Genomic DNA, 22,140 nt, shown 5'->3' with positions numbered 1-22,140 from the left:
ATCACTAGGAGAAAGTCGTGGACTAGCCGACGGCTGTTTCGTCGAAGGAGCGCCGTTATGTAGGATAGGAGGTTCGTGGATTAGCCAATGTCGGTTTCGTCAAAGGAACGTCGCTAGGACGATGACTATTTTGTCAAAGGTTAAATGAAGTAAGAGATTCGTGCACTGGCCGATGCCTGTTTCATCATTGAGGCGTCACTAGTAGTAGAAGGATAGGGATTAAAGTTTGGTTGCCTCGTAACTTTTTAAGACGAGAAATGAAGATATATCTCGAGTGGTAAAGATGTATCTCTATGGGTTGTGCTAGCTACTGGAATCGAAGAGGAGGTGACTGGATAAATTAATTAGACTCGATATACATATATTAGTATATCGTTTGGTATATCTGTAGTATTAACTACAGTATATTGTAGGATCTTGGGGGAAAAACAAGGGACCGATCGAGCAATCGAGCGCAGGTCCTCCGTTTTGTAACCGATCGACTAGGTCACACATCTACGGAACTCGCCTAATTTCCCAATCTCCGTGCACGTTGTTCTTGAGGTGACCTGGATGCTTACAGTAGTATACAGTAATGTCTCCTTAACTGACACTCAGATTGTGCCCAAAAATGGACAATTTGGGAAGAGGAGATACGATTATTCGAACCCTGTAGCTCGTTTTTATACTTGTTGACAATTCGAAACTATAAGAACGAACCGCAAGGCTCGAATAATCGTATCTCCTCTTCCCAAATTGTCCGTTTTTGTGGACAATCTGAGCGTCAAAATGAACCAAAAATATTACGATTTTACAATTATGACACAATATACGCGCGGATATTGACTCTAAGATGCTGCCTCCGATGATTGTCGAATTTGTGGCCTTTTCATACCACAAAATCGTATAAATTCGATTAAAACTGATGGTGGGGGATATGCGTACGTGACCCGGATTCTAGTTCCTTGGAACCCCTGTTTACGCGATCCAGGGGACCGTCAAGTGGCCCTTACTTGGTCCTAAACACGCGGCTCTGGGAAACTCTCCATAGAACGAACATGACTCCCACAAAAAGGCTAAAAAATGTTAGGGTGGAAAAACTGCGTACGTTACGCATTCTAGAGGATGTTCAGAGCAGAAATTCGAGAAATTGACGAGACGAATTAAACGATTTGGACTACTACCAAATGATTTGATACTACAACCTTTTTCTAACTTCTTACTAACATTTTCAACTCCTAAATAATAACATTAAGTACTTAAAACTATCCTACTTTTCAATTCTTTCGAAAATTCTTTAACCGAATCGCGTAGAAGCAATATTTCAAAACTGAATTAATTATATTAAAATATTAAAAGTTTGCTGAAATGTGAAGGAACTTGCAGAAAGGATAGAATTCAGCGTTGAAACTTGACCACGGTATAAAAACACCGCACCGTGGGGAAAACGCATGCCAAACGCGGCAAAAAATATTTTATGTTCGAAGTCGTGTGTGTCTAACTTATTTCTTTATTTTATACGATTCAAATATATATCTGATTTATCTTTCAGTCTTTCCTGATGCTGTACCACTTATGCAATTATTATTTTTATATGTTATTATTTTACTTTTAGTCTATTTTTAAATATCAAATCTTACATTTCATTTCTCAAATACCCTTATAATCCATTAAGATATTTAAAATTTAACCAAAAATTAGGTACTGTTTGTAGTCAGTAAAAAATAATTAATAAATTCGTAGAATCATGCTTTTAATTTCGTAATTTGGTATAATTTAAGTACACCTCCCTGCAAAGCTATTAGGACATCTGCTGATTTAGTAATTTTTTATTCAGTTTGCGTAATGTTTTATGTCTAATATTACATTTTATGGCATTGTATTGTCGAAAATACATATTAAGTTAGAAGTGTCTGTTACTGATGCAATTAGTTTACTCGTTTATTGCATTTTGTTCATTAACAACATATGTATATGCTGAATTCATTTCGTACGATATGTTTCCGAAATATGTGGAACATACTACCAACATGGGTGGAACTATAGAGGATTAGAAATAATAAACGAACTGATAAAAGGGATGCCGAAGTTAGTCCAAAAAGTAATTATAAAACGCGGTCGATATATCGTCGAGAAGAAAATTTATTTTTTTTATAAATAATATAAAGATATAATATAAATAATATATAGATATAATAATATAATAATAGATATAATATAGATATAATATAAATAGATATATGTATATATACTTGTTACAGTTTAATACAATCAACTTTGAATTAAATCGAAGAAATTATAATAATTTCCCATCGGTTTCTCAAATTTATTTAATTTTCTATGAATGCCCTAATACTTTTGGAAGAGAGTGTATACACTAGGTAATCGTATTTCTATCAACAAAGTGCTTATAATCGATAATTTTAATTTTAGGTGATTTTGAGATTGGTACTTCAAAGTCATGTAGTCCTGTTGAAAACAGACAAATATGAAGAATAGACATAATACAATATCGACCATATGTAACTATTTATGCAAATTTCCTTTACTATAGGCATCTTTTTATAAAATGACGTTTTACCGTGTTTGACGTGCGATTGCCCGATGGTGCGCCGCTTTGCAGGCAAAGATAAAGCTGGCCAAAATGAAAAGTTGAATGAACTCAAACGAAAATGACCCATATATCCAGAGGGAATTTTCGGCGACTCTCGGCTGATAGGGTGGGTCCGGTGACCTATATTCTTTCCAAACTGTCATATTGGTTGTCAGCGGTTGCCTAGTAGAGCTAAATATTTAGAGGAAATCTGGTCGGGCATCCCTAACCGATAGGTTGAGGCTGAAACTGACCCACATTGTTCTTTCGAATCACAATATTGGTTATTAGCAATCGAGTGTCTGATGCAAATATTTAGAGAAAGTCTGGCGCATCATCGGCTGGAGTGATAGGCTGCGAACAAACCATACTGTTGTTTGAAAGGGTCATATTTGGTTGGCCTCGTCAATCGGCAATCGGCAATCTAAATCCCTGTGTACTCTATCTTTTACCTGCTGTTGATCTTCGGCGAATCACACGAATGCCGGATTGTAATCTTTCGAATCAATTTCGGATTTCGGTGTTGGACCTCCTGGACCTGATTCGCTCGGATTATATAGTTAAATTGACTGTCTGCTCGATCTAACACCAAATTTTATTTAATTTGGATCGCTTCTTTTGAGACAATCTGTCGTGAAATATTTCGGATCATACTTTCGAAGATAATCTTGCTATTTTGTCAAGTACTATTTTTGTACGAGTACATAATGTACAGTGAGGAGGTGTAACTTTCTTAAAACTGGTCTAAATGACTTGAATTATTTTGTCAGTGTTAGAGGGACTAATTCACTCTACAGTGACTAAAATACTTGTTTTTTAAATTTTGCTATTACTTGGAATAAAAAGAAAATGTAAAAAAACTCTCTTTTTCATTTTTTTATCTGAGCCTGTAATGAAAATCTAAGAACTAGGTTTTGTAGATTTCGGTAACTTATGTACATGCTGAAAATTTCATTGAAATCGGTTGACGCATAGTCAAGCTATAGTCATTGAAACACGTAAAAATTACTAGATTATGGTTGAAATTCATGAAAGACTGCGATTTTCGTGATCTTTAATCATTTGCAGCACACGTCAAGGTCAACCGATTTCGATGAAATATTCACACACACATATAAGTTACTGAGAAGTACCAAATGCATTTTTTAAATTTTCATTATAGGCCCAGATAAAAAAGTGAAAAAATGAGAGATTTTTACATTTTTGTTTAATTTCAACTAATAGCGAACTTAAAAAAAAGTATTTTAGTCATTGTAGAGTGAATTGGTGTCTCCAATATTTCCAAAAAATTCAAGTCGTTTAGACCAGTTTTAAGAAAGTTTCAAAGTTACAATACAACTATTAGCTGCAATGTTAATATTTACTGCATAATTAGTACTTTGCAATGCAATTTGCAAAATTTCTAATGAAATTTAAGTAAACATAGTTATACTTTTAATTTCTCACTTACTTCTGCTACTATGTATTAACAAACTGAATCGAGTGAATTGGTAACTTCAAAAACAGTAAATCTTTTGTTACTGTCCTTGCCTGTCACTCAGGCATTTGTTAACATTCTACTACAGAAAATTACTACAAGCTCAAAAATTTATGCACTTTCAAACGAGCTACTCATTTCAAAAAATGATTCACTAACAGCATCCAAAAAAATGTCTAAAAATCTCTTTTCAGATTGTTAGGTATCTTCCAATCTGTATTCGTACATCTTTTAAAAAACACAAGAAGTTTTATCAAATTGATCCAAATAACTTGAATTTTTTAGTAATTAGTTTACTGTACAATGACTGCAATACTTGTTCTTTTTTTAATTTTTAAATTACCTGGAATGGCAAAAAGAAATGAAAAAAAAATCGTTTTTTAACTTTTTCATGTGAACCTGGAACGAAAATTGAAAAAATGCGTTTTGATAAAATGTTCATTTTTGCATTTAAGTTACCGAGATCCACGTGTGAAGGATCCTAGGGTCTCCAGTAGCAACAGCACTGAGTTTGCGCGTCTTCTGTTTAGGACGCAGACGCTGTCGAAAAAAAACAAGCGCCAGAAAGTGTTTTACCGTAGGTTTATGTACATCCGTACAGTAATGTCCTTTTGTCTTTACGAACCGTTCGAGTTGGTCCGTGCTACATGGCTGTTTTCCGTTATTTTTCCGTTATTTTTCCGTTCTTGTTATATATTTTGTTACCGTGTTGATTGTTTTTTGTTACGTTTATTTTTGTTATTTATTTTATAACAAAATATTCGTTACCGCGACAATCCGACTACACGTTATTCCACACAAACCCGTCAACCTAAATACGAAACGTATGTTTTAAATTTTCGTTATACAGGTTCCGATGAAAGAGTTTAAAAACTGGAGTATTTTATTTTTTTTGTCATTTCAAGTAATAGCAGAATTTAAAAAAAATGTTTCAGTTATTGTACTGTAGGGTTTTTGCGGGTATAAAAGGCAGAACGATCAAGAGTGAGTATCGTAAAATACTGATTGAATGGGACTGATGGTTGCAGAGTGTTTGGGCAGCTTCGAGTGATCTGAGTTTATTGCTTAGGGCCCTCGAAGTCCTGCGTAGCCGAAAGAGAGCATGAGTGAGTGAGTGAGTGAGTGAGTGAGAGAGAGAGAGAGAGAGAGAGAGAGAGAGAGAGAATGAGTAAATGTGAGACTGAGTGTATGCAAGAGAGAGAGAGAGAGAGACAGACAGACAGAGAAAATGAGTAAATATGAGACAGAGTGTATGCAAGAGAGAGGGAGAGAGAGAGAGAGAGAGAGAGAGGGAGAGAGAAAATGGTAAGATAATGAAGGAAAGAGAAGGAAGTAACGAAGGAAATATTGATAAGAATGAAAGAGTCAAATAGAAAAATTGAGGCATTGAGAGCAGAGCTGTGAGCGAGTAAAGTCGTACGTCGACCAAGTCGTTGTTGTTATTGTTGTCGTCGTTGTTCTTATTCATACAAAGTTGTTGCTTCATATAAACTGGTTGATATTTTTGTTAATAAACTGTTATTGTTACTGCTATTTAAGTTATGTATGTTGTTTCATTTTACCACGAAGCCTCATAGAATTTCCTAAAATCCTTACGGTACAGTAACCAAGTCGCACTAACATTTAAAAAACAAATCAACTCATTCAGTCCAGACTTAAAAAAGTTATTACGTTTTAAAAGGTGTACGAATACTTTAATCCGTCGCAGTATCTACATCTTTTTCGAACTGTTGAATAGCTGTAAGGAAATAATTGATAACACGATAGTTTCTTGAAAACTGGTTCGACCAGGTACTTGAAAGATAATCCAACAACCGGATGCTGGGACAAGATAAGAAACTCGGTTTTTTACGTGGCGACGGACGCCGGAACTCTGATCGCCTTGGACCTTCTTCAGAAACTCGGGAAGCCAATTTTTAGGTTGCAATTGTGCGATTCGAGGATCACGGCAATAGCGCCGTACGAGGAAGGGACGTTCATCGCCCTCGGCAACTACAACGGGACCTCGTTCCTCGTCGAATCGACGAAATTTCTTCAACGCTTCTGCCGAAAGGACAGGGCAGCGCTGTCGGAGGTAGATGACCGTAAAATTAACGTCCCGCCCCTGTTTTCACCCGTAAATTTTGACGCAGCCCGGCTCTCTACCAGCAGTTTTTCTTGCGACCGTGGAAAACAAAAAGTTTCCCTGGAACCGTGCAACTGCAGTCCACCGAAATAAATAATTCACCGCGTGTTTAAAACCCGTTAATGATTGCCGGACTGCGAAGGTTTAATCGGCCGTGGCGTCGTTTAATCAGGACCGCTACGGTGAATCAGTGATTCCACGGGAAATTTAACAATAAACATTTACCTTTTATTACTGCGCCCTAGAAATGCACGAGAATTTATCGTTACAGAAATTGGAATTAAATGGAACCTGGGTAATGCTTTTCATAAATTAGAAATAAAACGGAACTGGTCATTCACGAGTATACGGTTCAGGAATTAAAAATTGTGAAACGTATTGTCAAGGATTAAATTCTATTTCAATTTCTTACCCACAAATTCGTAGCAAAACTGCGATTATAAGTGTAAAACAATTTCAAGTGTTGTCAAGTTGAAATATTCATCCGAATACTGCAATAATATTTTACAAATGATTTTTTTCATTCTAAACGATTGTTAGATTCTACTTAAGAAACTAAATTGGAAGAGACGCTGTAGTACTCATTCCAGTTAACGAATTAATTACTTTCGGCGCAATAAAATTCAAACGAAATTAAAAACGATTAATCCTTAAAAAATTCCTGAATAAATCCCTCAAAATACGATTAATCCTTCGTCCGGATAATTAGGGAACTATACAAGATGTCCCATTTAAGATGAGATTGTAAAAAATCTCGTAGACACGTGATTTAAAAAAAAAACGAACTGACACATGTCCTATACTATTTCCGAGTGAAAAATCAAACTGCACTACTAGCTTTTTAATGCGCGGGTGTTTTCAAGGTTATTTCAAGGTTACCTTTCTTTTTTTATCATAAATCTATATCTAATATTTTAGAATCATATTCTATGTACTAAAAATGCACAACTTTTGTTTGAAACATTTTTTTGTAATATGATGATTTTAAATGAATTCCAAAAGAAAGTACTGTTGTTACTTTAACAGAAAAACAAAATTTTCCTTGACATAAACGTGAAAAATCAGCTAAATATCTTAAAAAATATTGAACTTACCAAAAATGTTTCAAACAAAAATTGTGCATTTTTTTAAGTAGAACACGATTCCGAAGTAAAAAGTATAGGTTTATCATAAAAGAAAAGAAGATGACCTTGAAATAATCTTGATTAATGTCCACGCATTAAAAAACCAGTAGTGTCATTTGATGTCTCACTCAAAATACTAAAGCACATGTGTTAGTTCGTTCTTTTTACATCACGTATCTGCGAGATTTTTCTACAATCTCAACTTAAATGTGACACTCTGCATTCAGTCGACTCTGTGGCACACAGAAATTCCGCGTTCTTTTTCATTGACTGAAAATTAGTCAAACGATCTTCGTTGAAACGAAACATCGATCGAATTGCGAGTTCGCGTGAACGTCCGAAATCCGACAAACACTAGTTGTTTTCTCGGTAAGCAGCAAATTCTCCGAAAATATTGTCTCGGTTCTTGTTGCAGTACCTAGAAAGATGCACGAAATTAACGAAAGCCGTGGACGTGCGGCTGAGGGAGATCAAATTAATGCAGAAACTTACGGCCGAGGAGGAAGAGGAAGTGGCCTTGCATACTGCTGCCTCTGCTCTCAAGGTCAAGGAGAAGAAGAAATCGAAGAAGGATGATAAAGAACATCACGCAGAATCGAAGAAAGATAGGGAGAAAGACAGGGACTCGAAACAGGGCAAAGAATTGAAGAGAAAACTTAAAAACTTCATGATCACGGCGCAGCTCACGGAGGCGGAAAATAAATACTTCGAACTCGTAGGACAGGTACAGATACGATTCAATCTTGTATCACGATTAAAATTCATGGGGATTCAATGTATTAGATCGTCCCAGAAGTAACGTGCTTTTTCCTCGACGGTAGAAAAGAAACACCACCGCATTACACACGGTGTCCGACCTTAATCTATACAAAAAATAACTCGTTAATTGTACACTATGTTTCTCACAGAAATTAAAGGATTACGAGGGGGCTACGAGAGGATATAATTTATTTTTCATTAAGTGGACGCGTACAGGGCAAACGAAGGTCAACTTTGTTTTTGTTTAAACGGAATCATATAATTTTGTATACACTTATCGACTTATAGAAGCATGGCAAGAAATTATTATTTTACGAGATATTTGTGTGCAAGTATTGCAAAGTGGTAGTCGTACTTTGATCGATTGCTACTTAACGCTTCAAGTCATTTGCCAATTTGTAAGATGTAGATAAGGATGTTGATACGGCCTTGCAATATTTGCACTTAAATATCTCTTAATCTAATAATTTTGTTCCATGTGTGCTTTAATATTTTCTTGTTTAAAATGACGAACTGAATCGATTAGTATATTCAAAATGATATGATTGTGTTTAAAAAAAAGAACAAAGTTAACCTTTATTTGGCCTGTACGCGTCCACTTACAGAAAAGTGGATTATGTCATCTGTCCCCCGCGAAACTACTTAATTTCTGTGAGAATCATCTTTTGTGTAGTGTGTAATTACCGTGTTATTTTCATTTGTATATTAAAATCGGACACCCAGTATATAGGACGACATAATAGAATAGAATCAGGTTACATTGTTCCATATGTTTGTTTCACATGGATATTAGTAAGATACTTATGAATCTATTTTAGTCAGTATTAATAGTAACATCTATATTGTCATTCTGCCACAATATCAGACAAAATATAAGTGTGTTACTATCTTTTATTTTTATAAAATATTCCGGGTAATTGTACAGTTCATTCAGAGTTATTGAACTTATATTTTATATTTCTTTATATTTTATTTTTATCACGATCAATTTCTTTATAGGCAAAATATAATTGTTCTACTAGTTTTGATTTATATAAAATAATCCAAGTACTTGCACAGTTGCATAAGAGTCCTCAGTTTATTCAAAATTATTAAAATGAATAGTATTTGTACTTTACTTTCACCATACATTCTACATTCCCTGTCGGCGAAATTAATTTTTCTACTAATTTAGATTTTTAAAACAACTTGAGAAAATGGACAGTCTCATAAAAATCTAGTATTTTCGAAATTGTTCGACCGATACAGATTTTATACTTTCTCTGTGTTTTTAAAGATGAGCTCAAATGTTCTAGATTTTTACTTTAGCTAGAATATCATTCTAATATTAGAATCTTCTTTTCGTGATTCACAATGGTTGAAATCTCACGTATTTTAGTTTCTTAATTATTATATCGAATAATGAAATAAAGGAATTATATATAGCAGAAATGGAAATATCAGCGGAATCGTGATAAAATCATTCGCTGAATTTCAACAATTTTGTGCAACAGTGTCCAAACGAAAAGGTGGAATGCTAATTGATAAATGGTATTTTACACGTCCTTTGTCGAATCAGAATATGCCACATAATTGGAGCAATTTATTTAATGAAACTCAACCCGAAAGGGTAGAATTTATCACAGCGATTACTCTTTTTAACGCGTCCCGTATCTCATAAATACTAATTACATCAAAACTTATATTTTAATCTGGACGTGTTAATTCTCCAGGCAACAGGTTATACCGGTTCTTTTCAATAAATTATTATTCTTTCCGCTCTATGCCCACTTCCCTTAGAATTTTTCAATAGACATCAATTAATCAACTAAATAATCATCTATACTTTATATGACCTGATCTTCTTATAAATTGCATTTTCTTATAACTGCAGTAAAATATAGTAATATAGTAAAATATAGTAAATATAGTAAAATATATACTGGTAAAATATATACCTAACCCAGATACAGATTAAAACTTGAACATCTTCATTAACAGAGCCAAAAGAACAAAGAAAACCAAAAACATTATCAAACATCGACGATTTTATATCTGCATCCCTCGATATCTTACAAACTAATACTCCTATAAAAATGTGCTTTAGACAAATGTTGCTCCTTTTTTTACGTAGAGTCAGATTCTGGTATAAAAAGTATACCAGTTCATTAAAAAAAATAAGTATAAATAATAATTTTTTTTACATTGTTAAAGTTAAACGAATTATAAGAATGTTTAAAATTCCAAAAAATTCGGTACAAAAGTTAAAGTTTGCATAAAACAGTCTAGGGTAAGATAGTGGAGCTCGTTACTATGGTGCGATCAATTGCTGTACCTTCGGTTTGTTTTCGGCATAATTAACTTTATAATTATCGAATAAGTCATATTATATTGTTTTATTAAAAAATAAACAGGATAAAAATATAAAACAGTTTAATATACCTTATTCGACAAATAGAAAGTTAATCGTGCCCGAAAACAAACCGAAGGCACAGCAATTGGTCGCCCCACAGTAACCGGCTCCACTATCCTTGAAGTGTCCGATTATTGTGCCCTTAAACTAACCTTTTGCAAGTTTTGTTAATTAAAGCAATCACTTTAACTTCTTTTACATTTCTTTATGCTTTTAGGTCGTTCTCCTAGTTATTTAACATTTTTATTAAATTAAAATATTGAAATTAATTTGAAATATTAATACACCCCATGAAATATAAGTGTATAAGTTAGTTAGTTATAAGTTAGTGTAGAGTCTATAGGGTGTCCCAAAAGTCACTCGTAATCGGGAAATGAGGAGGTCCAGAGGAAAATGCAATCGTTATCGCAAATGCAATCCGTGGCTTTATTTACGAGTTATTAACGAAACATAGTGATCAATGAAAGGCGAGATCAGCTGACGCGAGGCGGCCGAGCCAATGAGCGGAACCCCTCATGTCCCGATTGCAAGTGACAGCCTATATAACACTGTAGACTATACCGAATACTATTTTCAAACGCTGCTTCTCACATTTTATGACTGTAAATAAATTATGTTAGTCATAATACATAACCCAAAAAATGTATTTTGTTGAAAAAAACTATTAAGTTTCAATTTTTTAAAGCATTACTAAATATATTACTAAATATATTATTAATATATTAATATATATTATTAAATATAATTAAAATAAAGTTTAAAAATAATTCAGTAGGTTCACCGTAAGTGACACATCTACGTTATCAGCGCTGCCATCATAATAATTTTAACAATATTTTAACCGAAGGGGTCGAAGGACCCCTTTAAAGGTTTTAATTTGACATTATTTTTACCGAAGAGATCAAAAGATCTTATGAAATTTTATTTTTTAATTGTTTCCTAAGTTCAGCCAGATTTTAGTTTAATCGATTGTCCAACTTCTCCTATAAACATTATAAAAATAACCGGTAAAAATAGGCGTATACAAAAGACCGGTAGAAATAGTATTAAACGATTTACGATTATCAAAGGAACTGCTGCGGTACGCGAACGTGAGTGAACCGGAACTGCGTCCAACGGGCCCGACATTAATAGGGAAGAAACCGGATCGCAAACCGAAGCCACAGCACGAAGACCATAGCGCGAAGAAGGGCGCGGCAAGGGCATCCGTTGGACCGATCCACAAACGGAAACGATCAACTCGTACAAAATCATCAGCACGAAAAAGAAGTTCAAGCATACCAGCGCCCTCTCTGCAGAAGGTGGAACAAGTAGACTCCCTGGTCTCCGCGAAGATAGACCGTCGAGAAAAGAAAACGAAGAAACAAATGGTCAAATTCCGGCTGCCGGTACCCTGCAAGAAAGAAGTATGCAAACCACAAGTCTGTTGCTTCAGAGATAAAAGAGGGCCGAGGAAGAAGAAGGAGCAGCAGACGAAGCCGAAGGCGAGGCTTTCAGACTCGACCTCCGCAAAGTTGGACGAAGCCTCGATATCAACGTCGATGAAGTCTACTCGCAAGAAGAAGGCCATGCAAGCATTAATTCGCTGGAAAATGACGAACTTGCCTACGGAGCTGGTCCAGGAGGCGAAGAGAGCCAGGAGGGAGCTCAGAGAGTCACCTTTCAGAAAAGTCTCCAGGAGTACGCCTAGGGACGAGATCGCGAAAGAGGAAAGCCGGTGAGAATGTGAAAAAAGTTACTTACTAGAGATTAATTATTAATATATTAGAGATTAATCAATCGGAAATTACCGATCTTGGAGTGCAAAATTCTGAACGCTGTTAATAATGATCCATAATTCTCTGTTCAGGTAGAATTTCTTGCACGCGTCAGACGCGAGCGGTTGCGCTTCTGACGCATTAGCACTAAAATAATGGAAATTATTGTTCTGGTTTTCCATAAGCGATGTTGCGTCGATGGGTATCGAATATGTCTTTTTATTGGCGCATCGGGACGCATTGCGTCGCACAGACGCGATCATCGTTGTTAGACGCGTGCAGAAAATCCCACTTTTACATGTATTCCTTACATATAGGATGTCCCAAAAGCCGCAATCGGGAAATGAGCGGTTCCTGAGGTCATTTGAAGTAATTTTTTCCTTAGCGCAAATGCAATTCGCGGTTTTGTTTACGAGTTATTAACGAAAAGAGTGACCAATGTGACGCGAGATCAGCTGGCACGAGACGGTCAAGCCAATGGCCGAAACTGGGTTTTGTCCGCCTATTTGCTCGGCCGCCTTGCGCAGTCTAGTCATAACATAACCCACATTGTCTCCATTTTTCGTTGAAAACAGGATAAAAATCAGCGAGAGCGTGCGATCGCGTAAAACGATCGAATCGGAGACGCATCAGGAGAATGACGCCGACGACGAGAAGAAGGAGATTTCGGAGGATGCAGAGAAGCCCGCAGAGGAAGATTCGTCGGCTGGAGAAGAGCGGAGGACAAGAGTCAAGCGGGATCCATGCGACCTTCCAAAATATCCGAGCATCTCGAAGCAGTTCGCGGCGATGTTAAATGCCCCGATGCCGCATTCGGTCGAGCGGGCGATCGTTGAGGTAAAGGATCTCGTAAAGGAGATGGAATCGAAAAAAGACAGAACTTATCCACGAATTTCGGAGTTTCACGTGAAGATGTGACGGTCTGACGACACCATTCCACGAAGTTCCTGTCACGACTCGTCCGATCGGGACCGGACAACCGATCGCCGGGTCCGCACGTTTTCCACGGTACCTCGATTTCGATAATGAGCACAATTCCTGTTGGCAATGCCTCCGGATGTACGCTCGTGGAGAGAATTATCGGGCGGTCGGAAAATTTTTCGGAATTGGAGCTGAATAGGGTAGCGGAGCCGGATAGATGGATCGTGGACCGATCAATTGCTGCGCCTTTGGTTTTTTTTCGGGCATCATTAACTTCTGCAACATATTATATTTTCTTATTCTTTTGTTTTGTCTTTTTCGAAGTTTATTTCTTCGTTTTGTTTACTATTCGAAATTTATTCTATTTTTTGTTTTGGATACAAAATTCAATATGTCTTCTTCGATAAATATACAGTTAACAATGCCCGAAAACAAACCAAGGGCACTGTGATTGGTCACCCCACAGTAACCAGATTCACTATTCCAGATCATGGGACACAGTTATTCTTGACGTTTTGCCGAATTATGATTCCTCTCTTGCACTATGATTTCTTTCACACTTACGTTGATTAGTAGTTCGATGTTGCTAATACAGGGTGTGACACGTAACAGTCGCCGAGGTTATTCAGTTACTTCCGACAGTCTGACAAAAAAGAAGTTTCCAACGAAAGAATTCCAAAACTTATTCTTTTCCGATTAAATATCAAAGTCAGCTTGATTTCTTTAAATGGCACTCTGTATTTTGGACTTGGTAGGATCGATGCTAATGTAAAAAACGAATTCAACGATCTATTATACTATGATCTTTGGATGAACTTGACTTCAGAAATTTAAACTTGATTAACGAAAGCGTAAAACAGATTCGGACAAAGGTGGTGCTTCTCTAGATATTTGGCAGCGTACACAAGCTCTACGTGCATTTCAATCACATTTACCGAGTATAAGCATCAATATCAAGCATGTCAAACTTTTCACTGTTGGAATACTTGTTTAATTTTGTAATGACAAGCTAAGATTGAATATCAGAACGGACTTAGTAGAATGAACGGCCGTCATAAATTAGTACAATGAATGTTGTTCCTCCAGGCGCACACAAGAAAACGTATACGAAAAAGTATCAATATAACTTGTCAATAGCGTAATTAATCGTTAAAACTGTAACTTTTGGTCTAGAGATAGTCCCCATTGATTCAGAGAACCAATCTCTGTTTATCAAATCAGAATTTCTGAATTTAAAGTCAAAACGAAGGTGATAGTAAAGTAAGTCGCTGAATTCATGGTGCAATTTAACACTAGATTGCCGGAGCGAGTCAATTTGACTCATTTACGTATGCCATATTACGACCTATTTTATCGTAAATAAGTCAAATTGGCTCGCTTCAGTGATCTAGTGTTAAAAAAAGTCAAGGTGATCTTGATTTCTTACAAAAAAAAATAGTGTCTAGAATTGTTTATATTTCAATGTGTAGCCGAATAAATATTAATTAACTTTCGTTGGAGACATTCCTTTGTGAGATTGTTGAACGTACAGTCTTCACGCGACAAGAAGGCACCTACATTTACATTCCCCCTCTTACTAGCTGCGGTAGTGGGGGTAAACGCAAAAGTGCCTTCTTGTCACGTGAGGACTATACCTGAATAATCGTGGCTGTTACGTGCCACATCCTCCATATTCTCATCCGAGATAGAAAATCTACACTTATTGCATGCTAACGTTTACTTTAATGTTTATAGGGGGCGAGTCACCTAACGTTTGCACCTCAAATAATTTCGTTGTTTTTAAAATTGTATGATTTTATTTCTTTTCATGTTAGCTTTTCCAGAGATATAAATTAAGATTATATAAATTAGAGACTAAGAAAATAATGTGAACACAAATATTTTAATGACATCGTGCGAGCACCATTGAACCATCCATCTTTTCCCTGAAAATATTTGACGTGCCTTTAAAAACAGTAAAGATATTTAAAGTGCAATCGTTAGGTGACGCACACTATACAGAGTGAACCATGAAACGTGATCAGCTTAATTTGTTCTGCTGGCGGTGGTTCGATTGGAAATTTTTTGATCTAAAATAACATTGTTTAAGGAGAGCTTTCAGATGATCGTGCCAACTTTTTGGTCAACCTTTTTATCCTGGAGTTATCAAGATCATCTTCAAAACCTACAATTTTTGTGTACCCACTTCTTATGGGATGCAGAGACGAATTCGGCAAGCATCGTAACATATAGTCTTTTCAGAATTTAAACAAAATTATAGGTTTATCTATAAAAAAACCTTAATAACTCTGGAAAAAAATGTTGACAAAAAATTTGGTGCAATCATCTTAAAGCCCTCCTTAAACCATGTTATTTTAGCTGAAAAAATTTCCAATCGAATCAAAGAATAAATTAAGCTGATCATGTTGCGTGGTTCACCCTGTACATTAATCATTGGAGAGTCGAATTTGATTTCGATCTAACAGAAGTACATAACATCGAGATTTAATGGATTATGTTCGAAAACTTCGTAACGATACACACTGACACGATATTACAGTACATTTTATTTTGTTTTATTACATATTTATTTATGTTACAGACTGATGAACATTTCATGTGTCAGTCATTTAATTTGCGACACTACATTACACAACTACATACTACAAATTTGCGACAGTTGTAAAAGACGCCGTTCGTTAAGCTTCGATTCCGATCAAATATCTTCAAACAGCAAGAGACAGAGTTTTCTTCTTCCTTCGATAATTATAACAAGTCGAAACATCGACGTTTCTCGGCTCCTTTGATCTTTCGAAACTTCGTCTATTCGTTTCTGTCAGACACGTAAAATCCGTCGACTACTTGTAATTTCGTCGAGCACCGTCGACGCTCGGACTTCCGATTCAATTCAATTCCGAGTCGCAGTTTTAAGAGCGCGCAATTTGGACCAATTGTTGGGCAGTTAGTCCGGTTACGTGGATCACGGTTTAGTTAATAAACGATGCAGTCGGGATTACGTTTCTTGAGTCCGGTTCGCGGGACAAGGTGGAAAGACGCCAAGTTGCGCCGGCATTTTCTCGTTAAACCGTGCAACACGGTTGCGCACCGGTCTCCCCACCTCTCCCCCCCCCGTCCCGGAGATCCAAATTAAATTTTTCCCGTCGCGATTCTCTCTTCCGTTGTTACGAGCGACCAGGATCCTGGATAGAACACGGTTGCTGTTTCTTGCATTCGAGTATCTCGGAATTGCGGTTTCGGGGGTGGCTTTCGGGAGTATTGGGAAGCTTCCGTGGATTAATGCAACGTTTTCGGCTCCGGAAGAATGGGTGATGTTTTGCTTGTACGAATTGTTGCGTTCCCTTGGAAGTTCTTTTCAAAGCATTGATGCACGAGGTGGAATATTTATGGTTGCGAAACGAGATGGCTGCAGATGGAACCACGTACCGAAAGAGACACGGCCGAGCTTTGTGAAGACGTTCCTTTTGGTACGCAAGTTCCATTACATCAACGTTGGATGGATGGATCGATGCTTTGCGAAGCTTCGTTAGGACCGTTGTTATTGTAATGTTCTATATACAGTATGTTAAGTTTAAACGTGTAAGGTGTAACAAGAGTTTCAGTTTTCTGTAAGTTTTACATTGAGTAAAGTTATAAGGCTTTTTTACAAGACTCCGTCATGTGTATGCTGTTAGACCGTGAATTTTTAATGTTTACGAAGTAAAATGCAATGGAAGAAGAATTTTGTAAAATTAAACCTCGTTCCCAGTCACACGAATTTTGAAGTCAGGTTTTAGTTGTAGTGCATAAAATGAGTTGCAGAAAAATGTAAAATTCGAGAACATAGTCTGGATTTAAAAAGAATATTCAGAGAAACAAAATCAGCAAATCTGTTGATATTTAACCAACCAAATGGGGAAATCTCCCCGTTTTAAATCAAATCGCATGATGACCTATTGGGGAAATCTTCCACTTTTACCTTAGCAACGCGTGGCCCTCATTCTTTTTTTTTGTTCTTATCGATCGTTCTTGACCCGGAGTTTTTTGCAATTCAATGAATACTTTTTCTTGCTTTAGAAAACACGGCTTTAATTAAACTCTGTTAACACTTTGACTGCCGCGTCAGCCAAATACGGGTGACAGTATTGTGTAAAATACAAATTCTAAAAATTAATTCTCACGCTAATCAACATCATAATTTTTTAATTTTATTAAGATTTCCAAGAGGTACGAACGTTGGAGAAGTAATCGATGCCATATGAGTTCGCTTTGCTATTTGAATTTAGTCGAGTAAAGTACTCTAATCTTCTGAAAATGTTAACTAAAAATACATTAAAAGGAAATTAAATCATTTAGAATTAAGCTTGAATTTTATTCTGCGAGTCTTCATTGAAAAGGGAGATTCTGATAAAGCTGCAAAACGTTCCCAGAACCACAGTATGATAAATCAGAGTAGGAAAGGCTGACGATCAGGGGTTGGTTCCGGGCAGCGGTGCAAGAAGACATTTCCTAAAGTCGTTTGCCGACAACGTCCAGACTGACTTCCGGTAGTCTAGGCTAACATTCAACCGAAGAGCAGAGATATTCGCGTAGAAAGATAATTTGTTCTGCGGACGCCGAAATTTATTCGTTTTTGAGACCGGAAATGGAAACTGATAATTTCGCTTAGCTCGAATTCCTTTCTCGGTGCGAAATTTTTACACAATTATTGTGATAAACGGTAATAAATGCTGCACGTAGATATACATTTTTGTTAGCAATTATCTTACCTGTACGAATTTCCGAAATCTTTCAAAATCTTCCTGCGTATTGTTCAGAATGAAATTTCCTCATAGAGAGAAGCCCGGATCCATAAAGTTGCGTCTCTTGAAAGAAGACCAGCAACGCCGTCTAACAAACTAAAGTTACATAATCTAAGATACTTGCGGGAAAACTGTAGCAGACGTGCTACAGTGCTGATGTAATCAAAAGATCAACCGCGAAAATGAGACCACAATAATTTCCTATTACTATGCAAACAGAATTCTGGTTGAACATTCAATCCGGGTCCTCTGTTCTACAGTTGAGACAAAGGAGAAATTAAAGAAGTTCTACAATTTCCGACTAAATATTCATAGACACAGTATTTCTTGAAAATGGACAAAATTACATAAAATTACAGCCATTCGAAACCAACAAAACGATGGTTTAAACTTTACGTTACTACAGTGAATTCATGAATTTTAATAAAAAGTTACTCGGAGAACTAAATTCTGCCGTGCAGTTTCTTTGAACAAACTCTTCTAAAATCACTCCAGAATGTCTGCAGATGACGAACACGTTTCACAAAAAGTTTAATTAACATTAACTACCGAGCTTTGAAAAGGACCATCGTGTGCTGCTTTATCAGAATGAGAAGACTGAATTTATTTAGAGTCTCCGTAATTTCAACAATTCGAAAATGAATAACGTGAGACTGGTCATTTTTAGCAGCATTGTTCAATTTTGACCCCCCGCCGTATTTTGACTTTGATTTCTAGTAATAACGTGTTAAGCACGAATGTTATACCTTCCTTTTAAGTTGAAATCAAATTCTGTTATTTTGTCATCAATATTTAACACTGAATCTAGTGACCATTAAAAGTCAGTAATTAATTGGCTCCATCAGGATTAAAAAATTGAATTTATTTAGATTTTTCGTCATTTCTTATTATAATTTATGCTCGAATTAAGAAATCTATTCTAACGTTTTCGATGAAATAGACAAATAAATAATGTGAAATCGATCGTTTCGACTTTGTCATTCGGGTAAATAAATAGCATACGTAATTGGGTGTATATGATAAATATTATATTATATTTTATCGTGTTTGAAAATATATCAGTCTTTCATTTTCCCTAAAACAATTTTTTCTAAAGCCTGCACAGATATTTGTAGTTTTCGAATGGAATGGGGTAGGAATTTGCCCCACGAAACCACTTGCGTTAATCCTTAAGTGTTTTTTTTATATTGTTATTACACTATAAAACCCGCCACTGACTTATTAACAGCATGCACATTGCTGTGCATACTAACAATGCAGAAAAATAAATTGCCATAGTCCTGTCTTAACACATTTAGCGCCGGCAATCGACCACTAAAATTACCATCAAGTCAATGCAATTTAATTAACCAAACCGAAACTAGAAAGTTAAATTTTATTATAGTGTTTGACGTTAGAACTTTTTCGCATCCGAAACATCCCAGTCAAATTCAGTTTGTTCGAATATATTACAACGAAAATGAATTTTTAAAATTGGTCGAAAATTAGTGTCACCAATATTTGACCGACGCGGTGCACATTACATGGATCATGCAATTATAGTAATGTCTTCCTGATTGACGCTCAGATTGTGCACAAAAATGTACAATTTGGAAAAAGGAGATACCATTATTCGAGCCTTGCAACTCGTTTTTATAGTTACCAATTGTCAACAATTATAAAAACGAGCTGCAAGGCTCGAATAATCGTATCTCCTCTTTCCAAATTGTACATTTTTGTGCACAATCTGAGCGTCAATTAGAGAGACATTACTGTGTATATGGTATACAATAATATATTAGGTCTACCGGAAAGTTCTGACCGATAATGTCATTGCAAATTTCGATAGGTATGCACATGTTCATTTGAGACATATATTTTTGAAAAATGTTACTCACAAATTGCCATCACGCTGGCAAGAGGTCATAAGTAACGACGGAAATTATATTATACAATATAAATATTACTAAATTTATGAAAAATCTATTATTTCCTTTCATTTCTTAAACGGACAGAACTTTCCGGTAGACCTAATACAATACGGTACATGTATTTGTATTTATAACTAGAACTTTAGGCTACCACTGTTGAGTTGTTAGTCGTCAATTGTATATTCTAGATCAGGTCTGAGCGAGTCATTTCGACAACTAGCCACAAGCTTTCCCCACTATTTAGGTTCCGTAAACACTATTATATTGAAGGTGCATAGTAGGGACAAGCCACGGAGCACGTAAGAGGGAAAAAGGAGCCACATTTGACTCACGAGCCGCGACTCGCTCAGATCTGACATAGGTGATCAAGGAAGACTGAATTAGGATTCGCAGTACAGTAATGTCTCCCTAACTGACGCTCAGATTGTACACAAAAATGGACAATTTGGGAAGAGGAGATACGATTAATCGAGCCTTGCGACTCGTTTTTATAATTGTTGACAATTCCTAATTATAAAAACAAGTCGCAAGGCTCGAATAATCGTATCTCCTCTTTCCAAATCGTCCATTTCTGTGGACAATTTGAGCGTCAATTAGAGAGACATTAAGGAGAAAACACAGTTCCGTGTTGATCGATATTGTAAAATGAAGTAAACTATTTTCAATTAGACTGGGGGAGGGGGCAGTTTTTTTCTGTTCTGAGTACTCATTTATATTGAAGAAGAGCGCCGATTTGACCAGGAAGTATGGTGCGTGATCCAAGCACTAAATTGCGGCATACAGAAAAGTCGTGGAGTCTATCAACCCAATATAGTACAGAGTTGTTCCTTTGTTAGAGAGGTTATTCATTCGAAATCTGTTACATAGATATAATAATTGGCTCTGTGTTATAGCATGCTGTGTCATAGCATGCATATTCTGAATTCTTCCAACATAATGTCAGTGGGATTGTTGTTTCGGTATCCTAGAGCGAATCGCAAAGCTATAAACTGTATTCTCTCAAGGCTTAGCATAAGATTTTTAGTTTTAGGAGTAAAAATAAAAAAGCTATAATCAATGTGAGAGCGGATGAAACTTGTATAATGTAAAGCTTTCTGGAAAGCTTAGCACCCCGCTTGATATCATTAATAAATTGAAGGATGTTTAGTCTTTTGGAGCATTTATTAGGAATGTAATCGATGTGTACGTTGAACATAAGCTGATGATCAAAAAAGATTCCTAGGAATTGAACATGATCGCTAGATTTGGTAGAATAATATTTTATTTTAACGTAGCAGGTACTTGGTCGAGTGTTTTTTTTTGGTAGAGTAGATGAGTACAGTTTTTTTCGGGTGCTAAGGATAACCCGAGATGACTGATATTAGCACTTACGGTGACAACGGGTTTCTCAAAGGTTCTCTTACCTATGCTAGGAACTGAGACTGGACAGTAGATGGCTGTATCATCTGCGAACTGAGAAATCCGAATAGCCCTCGAGTGTTAAGCATTCAAGTAAATTTAAACTGACAATAATTATAAATTTTCTTTATCTTCTAAGAGAAGATTATACGACCAGAAAATATCGAATCGTCGTAACTTCGAAAGAAAATAAGAAAATGATATGGCAAACAATAATGAACCACAGCTGAAAGGTGAGAAAACTGTCAAATTAGTTACCTATCCGTTACACTACACCAAAATCCCTTTAGATCGCTGTCGGACAAGCATGGTTCTCTCGATTTAGCGGGAACATGTATCGAAAGATTCGGAATTGAGGCGAGTCCGCGAAACAAATATTTTCGTCGCGGTTACAGCAGAAAACGGCGCAGAATGGGAAGAAGCCTCGACCCTATACGGGACGACAAATCCACTTTGGTCCACGTTATTCTATCGGAAGAAGGAGCCCGGGATCCGCTAAGCTCATCAGTGGACTGCTCGGAACAAGCTCGGTTTCCCTTCGAGCTTGAACAAACTGCTTTCCCGGGAAAGCGGTCCTCGAGCTCTTCAGCTGTAGTTTCGTTGTGCGAACTCGTGCGCGATTAAATTCAAAGGGAATTGCCCGGCGAGACAGTTTCTCTCGAGCCGAGCCGAGCCGAGTCGAGCCGAGCCGAAAGGAAAGAGGAAGAGGAGTCGCGAGCGTCGTCGCGTAGGCACGAGGAAAATTTTCGAAATTACGAGCGAGGGAACGCGAAGAGGGAGCCGAGGAGTCAACGGCGCCGAGTCGCGCCGCGCCGGGCCACGAGAAGAAACGCGACCAAGCACACGGAAGAAAGTCGTATAAAATACGAGACTCTCGCGTACCGTCTGGCGGAAATCCAAATTCCGCGACGGATTCGTGCACGTTCC

The 22,140-nt window shown here is 36.7% G+C and overlaps 1 protein-coding gene across 1 annotated transcript in view; it reads left to right on the top strand.

Moving 5' to 3' along the window:
- LOC117222907 (dynein axonemal intermediate chain 2) overlaps positions 1-22,140 on the top strand; it is a 77,542-nt gene that overhangs the window by 18,690 nt on the left and 36,712 nt on the right. Inside the window, exons 7-10 of the mRNA XM_076525690.1 lie at positions 5,852-6,123; positions 7,714-8,022; positions 11,520-12,166; positions 12,782-13,043. Of these exons, the coding sequence (XP_076381805.1) occupies positions 5,852-6,123; positions 7,714-8,022; positions 11,520-12,166; positions 12,782-13,043 (1,490 nt within the window). The remainder of the gene's footprint in view (positions 1-5,851; positions 6,124-7,713; positions 8,023-11,519; positions 12,167-12,781; positions 13,044-22,140) is intronic.

The sequence above is a fragment of the Megalopta genalis genome, chromosome 12 (genome assembly GCF_051020955.1).
Source record: "Megalopta genalis isolate 19385.01 chromosome 12, iyMegGena1_principal, whole genome shotgun sequence".
NCBI lineage: Eukaryota > Metazoa > Arthropoda > Insecta > Hymenoptera > Halictidae > Megalopta > Megalopta genalis.
Note: the sequence above shows the minus strand (reverse complement) of the source record. Positions and strands in the feature narration are given on the sequence as shown.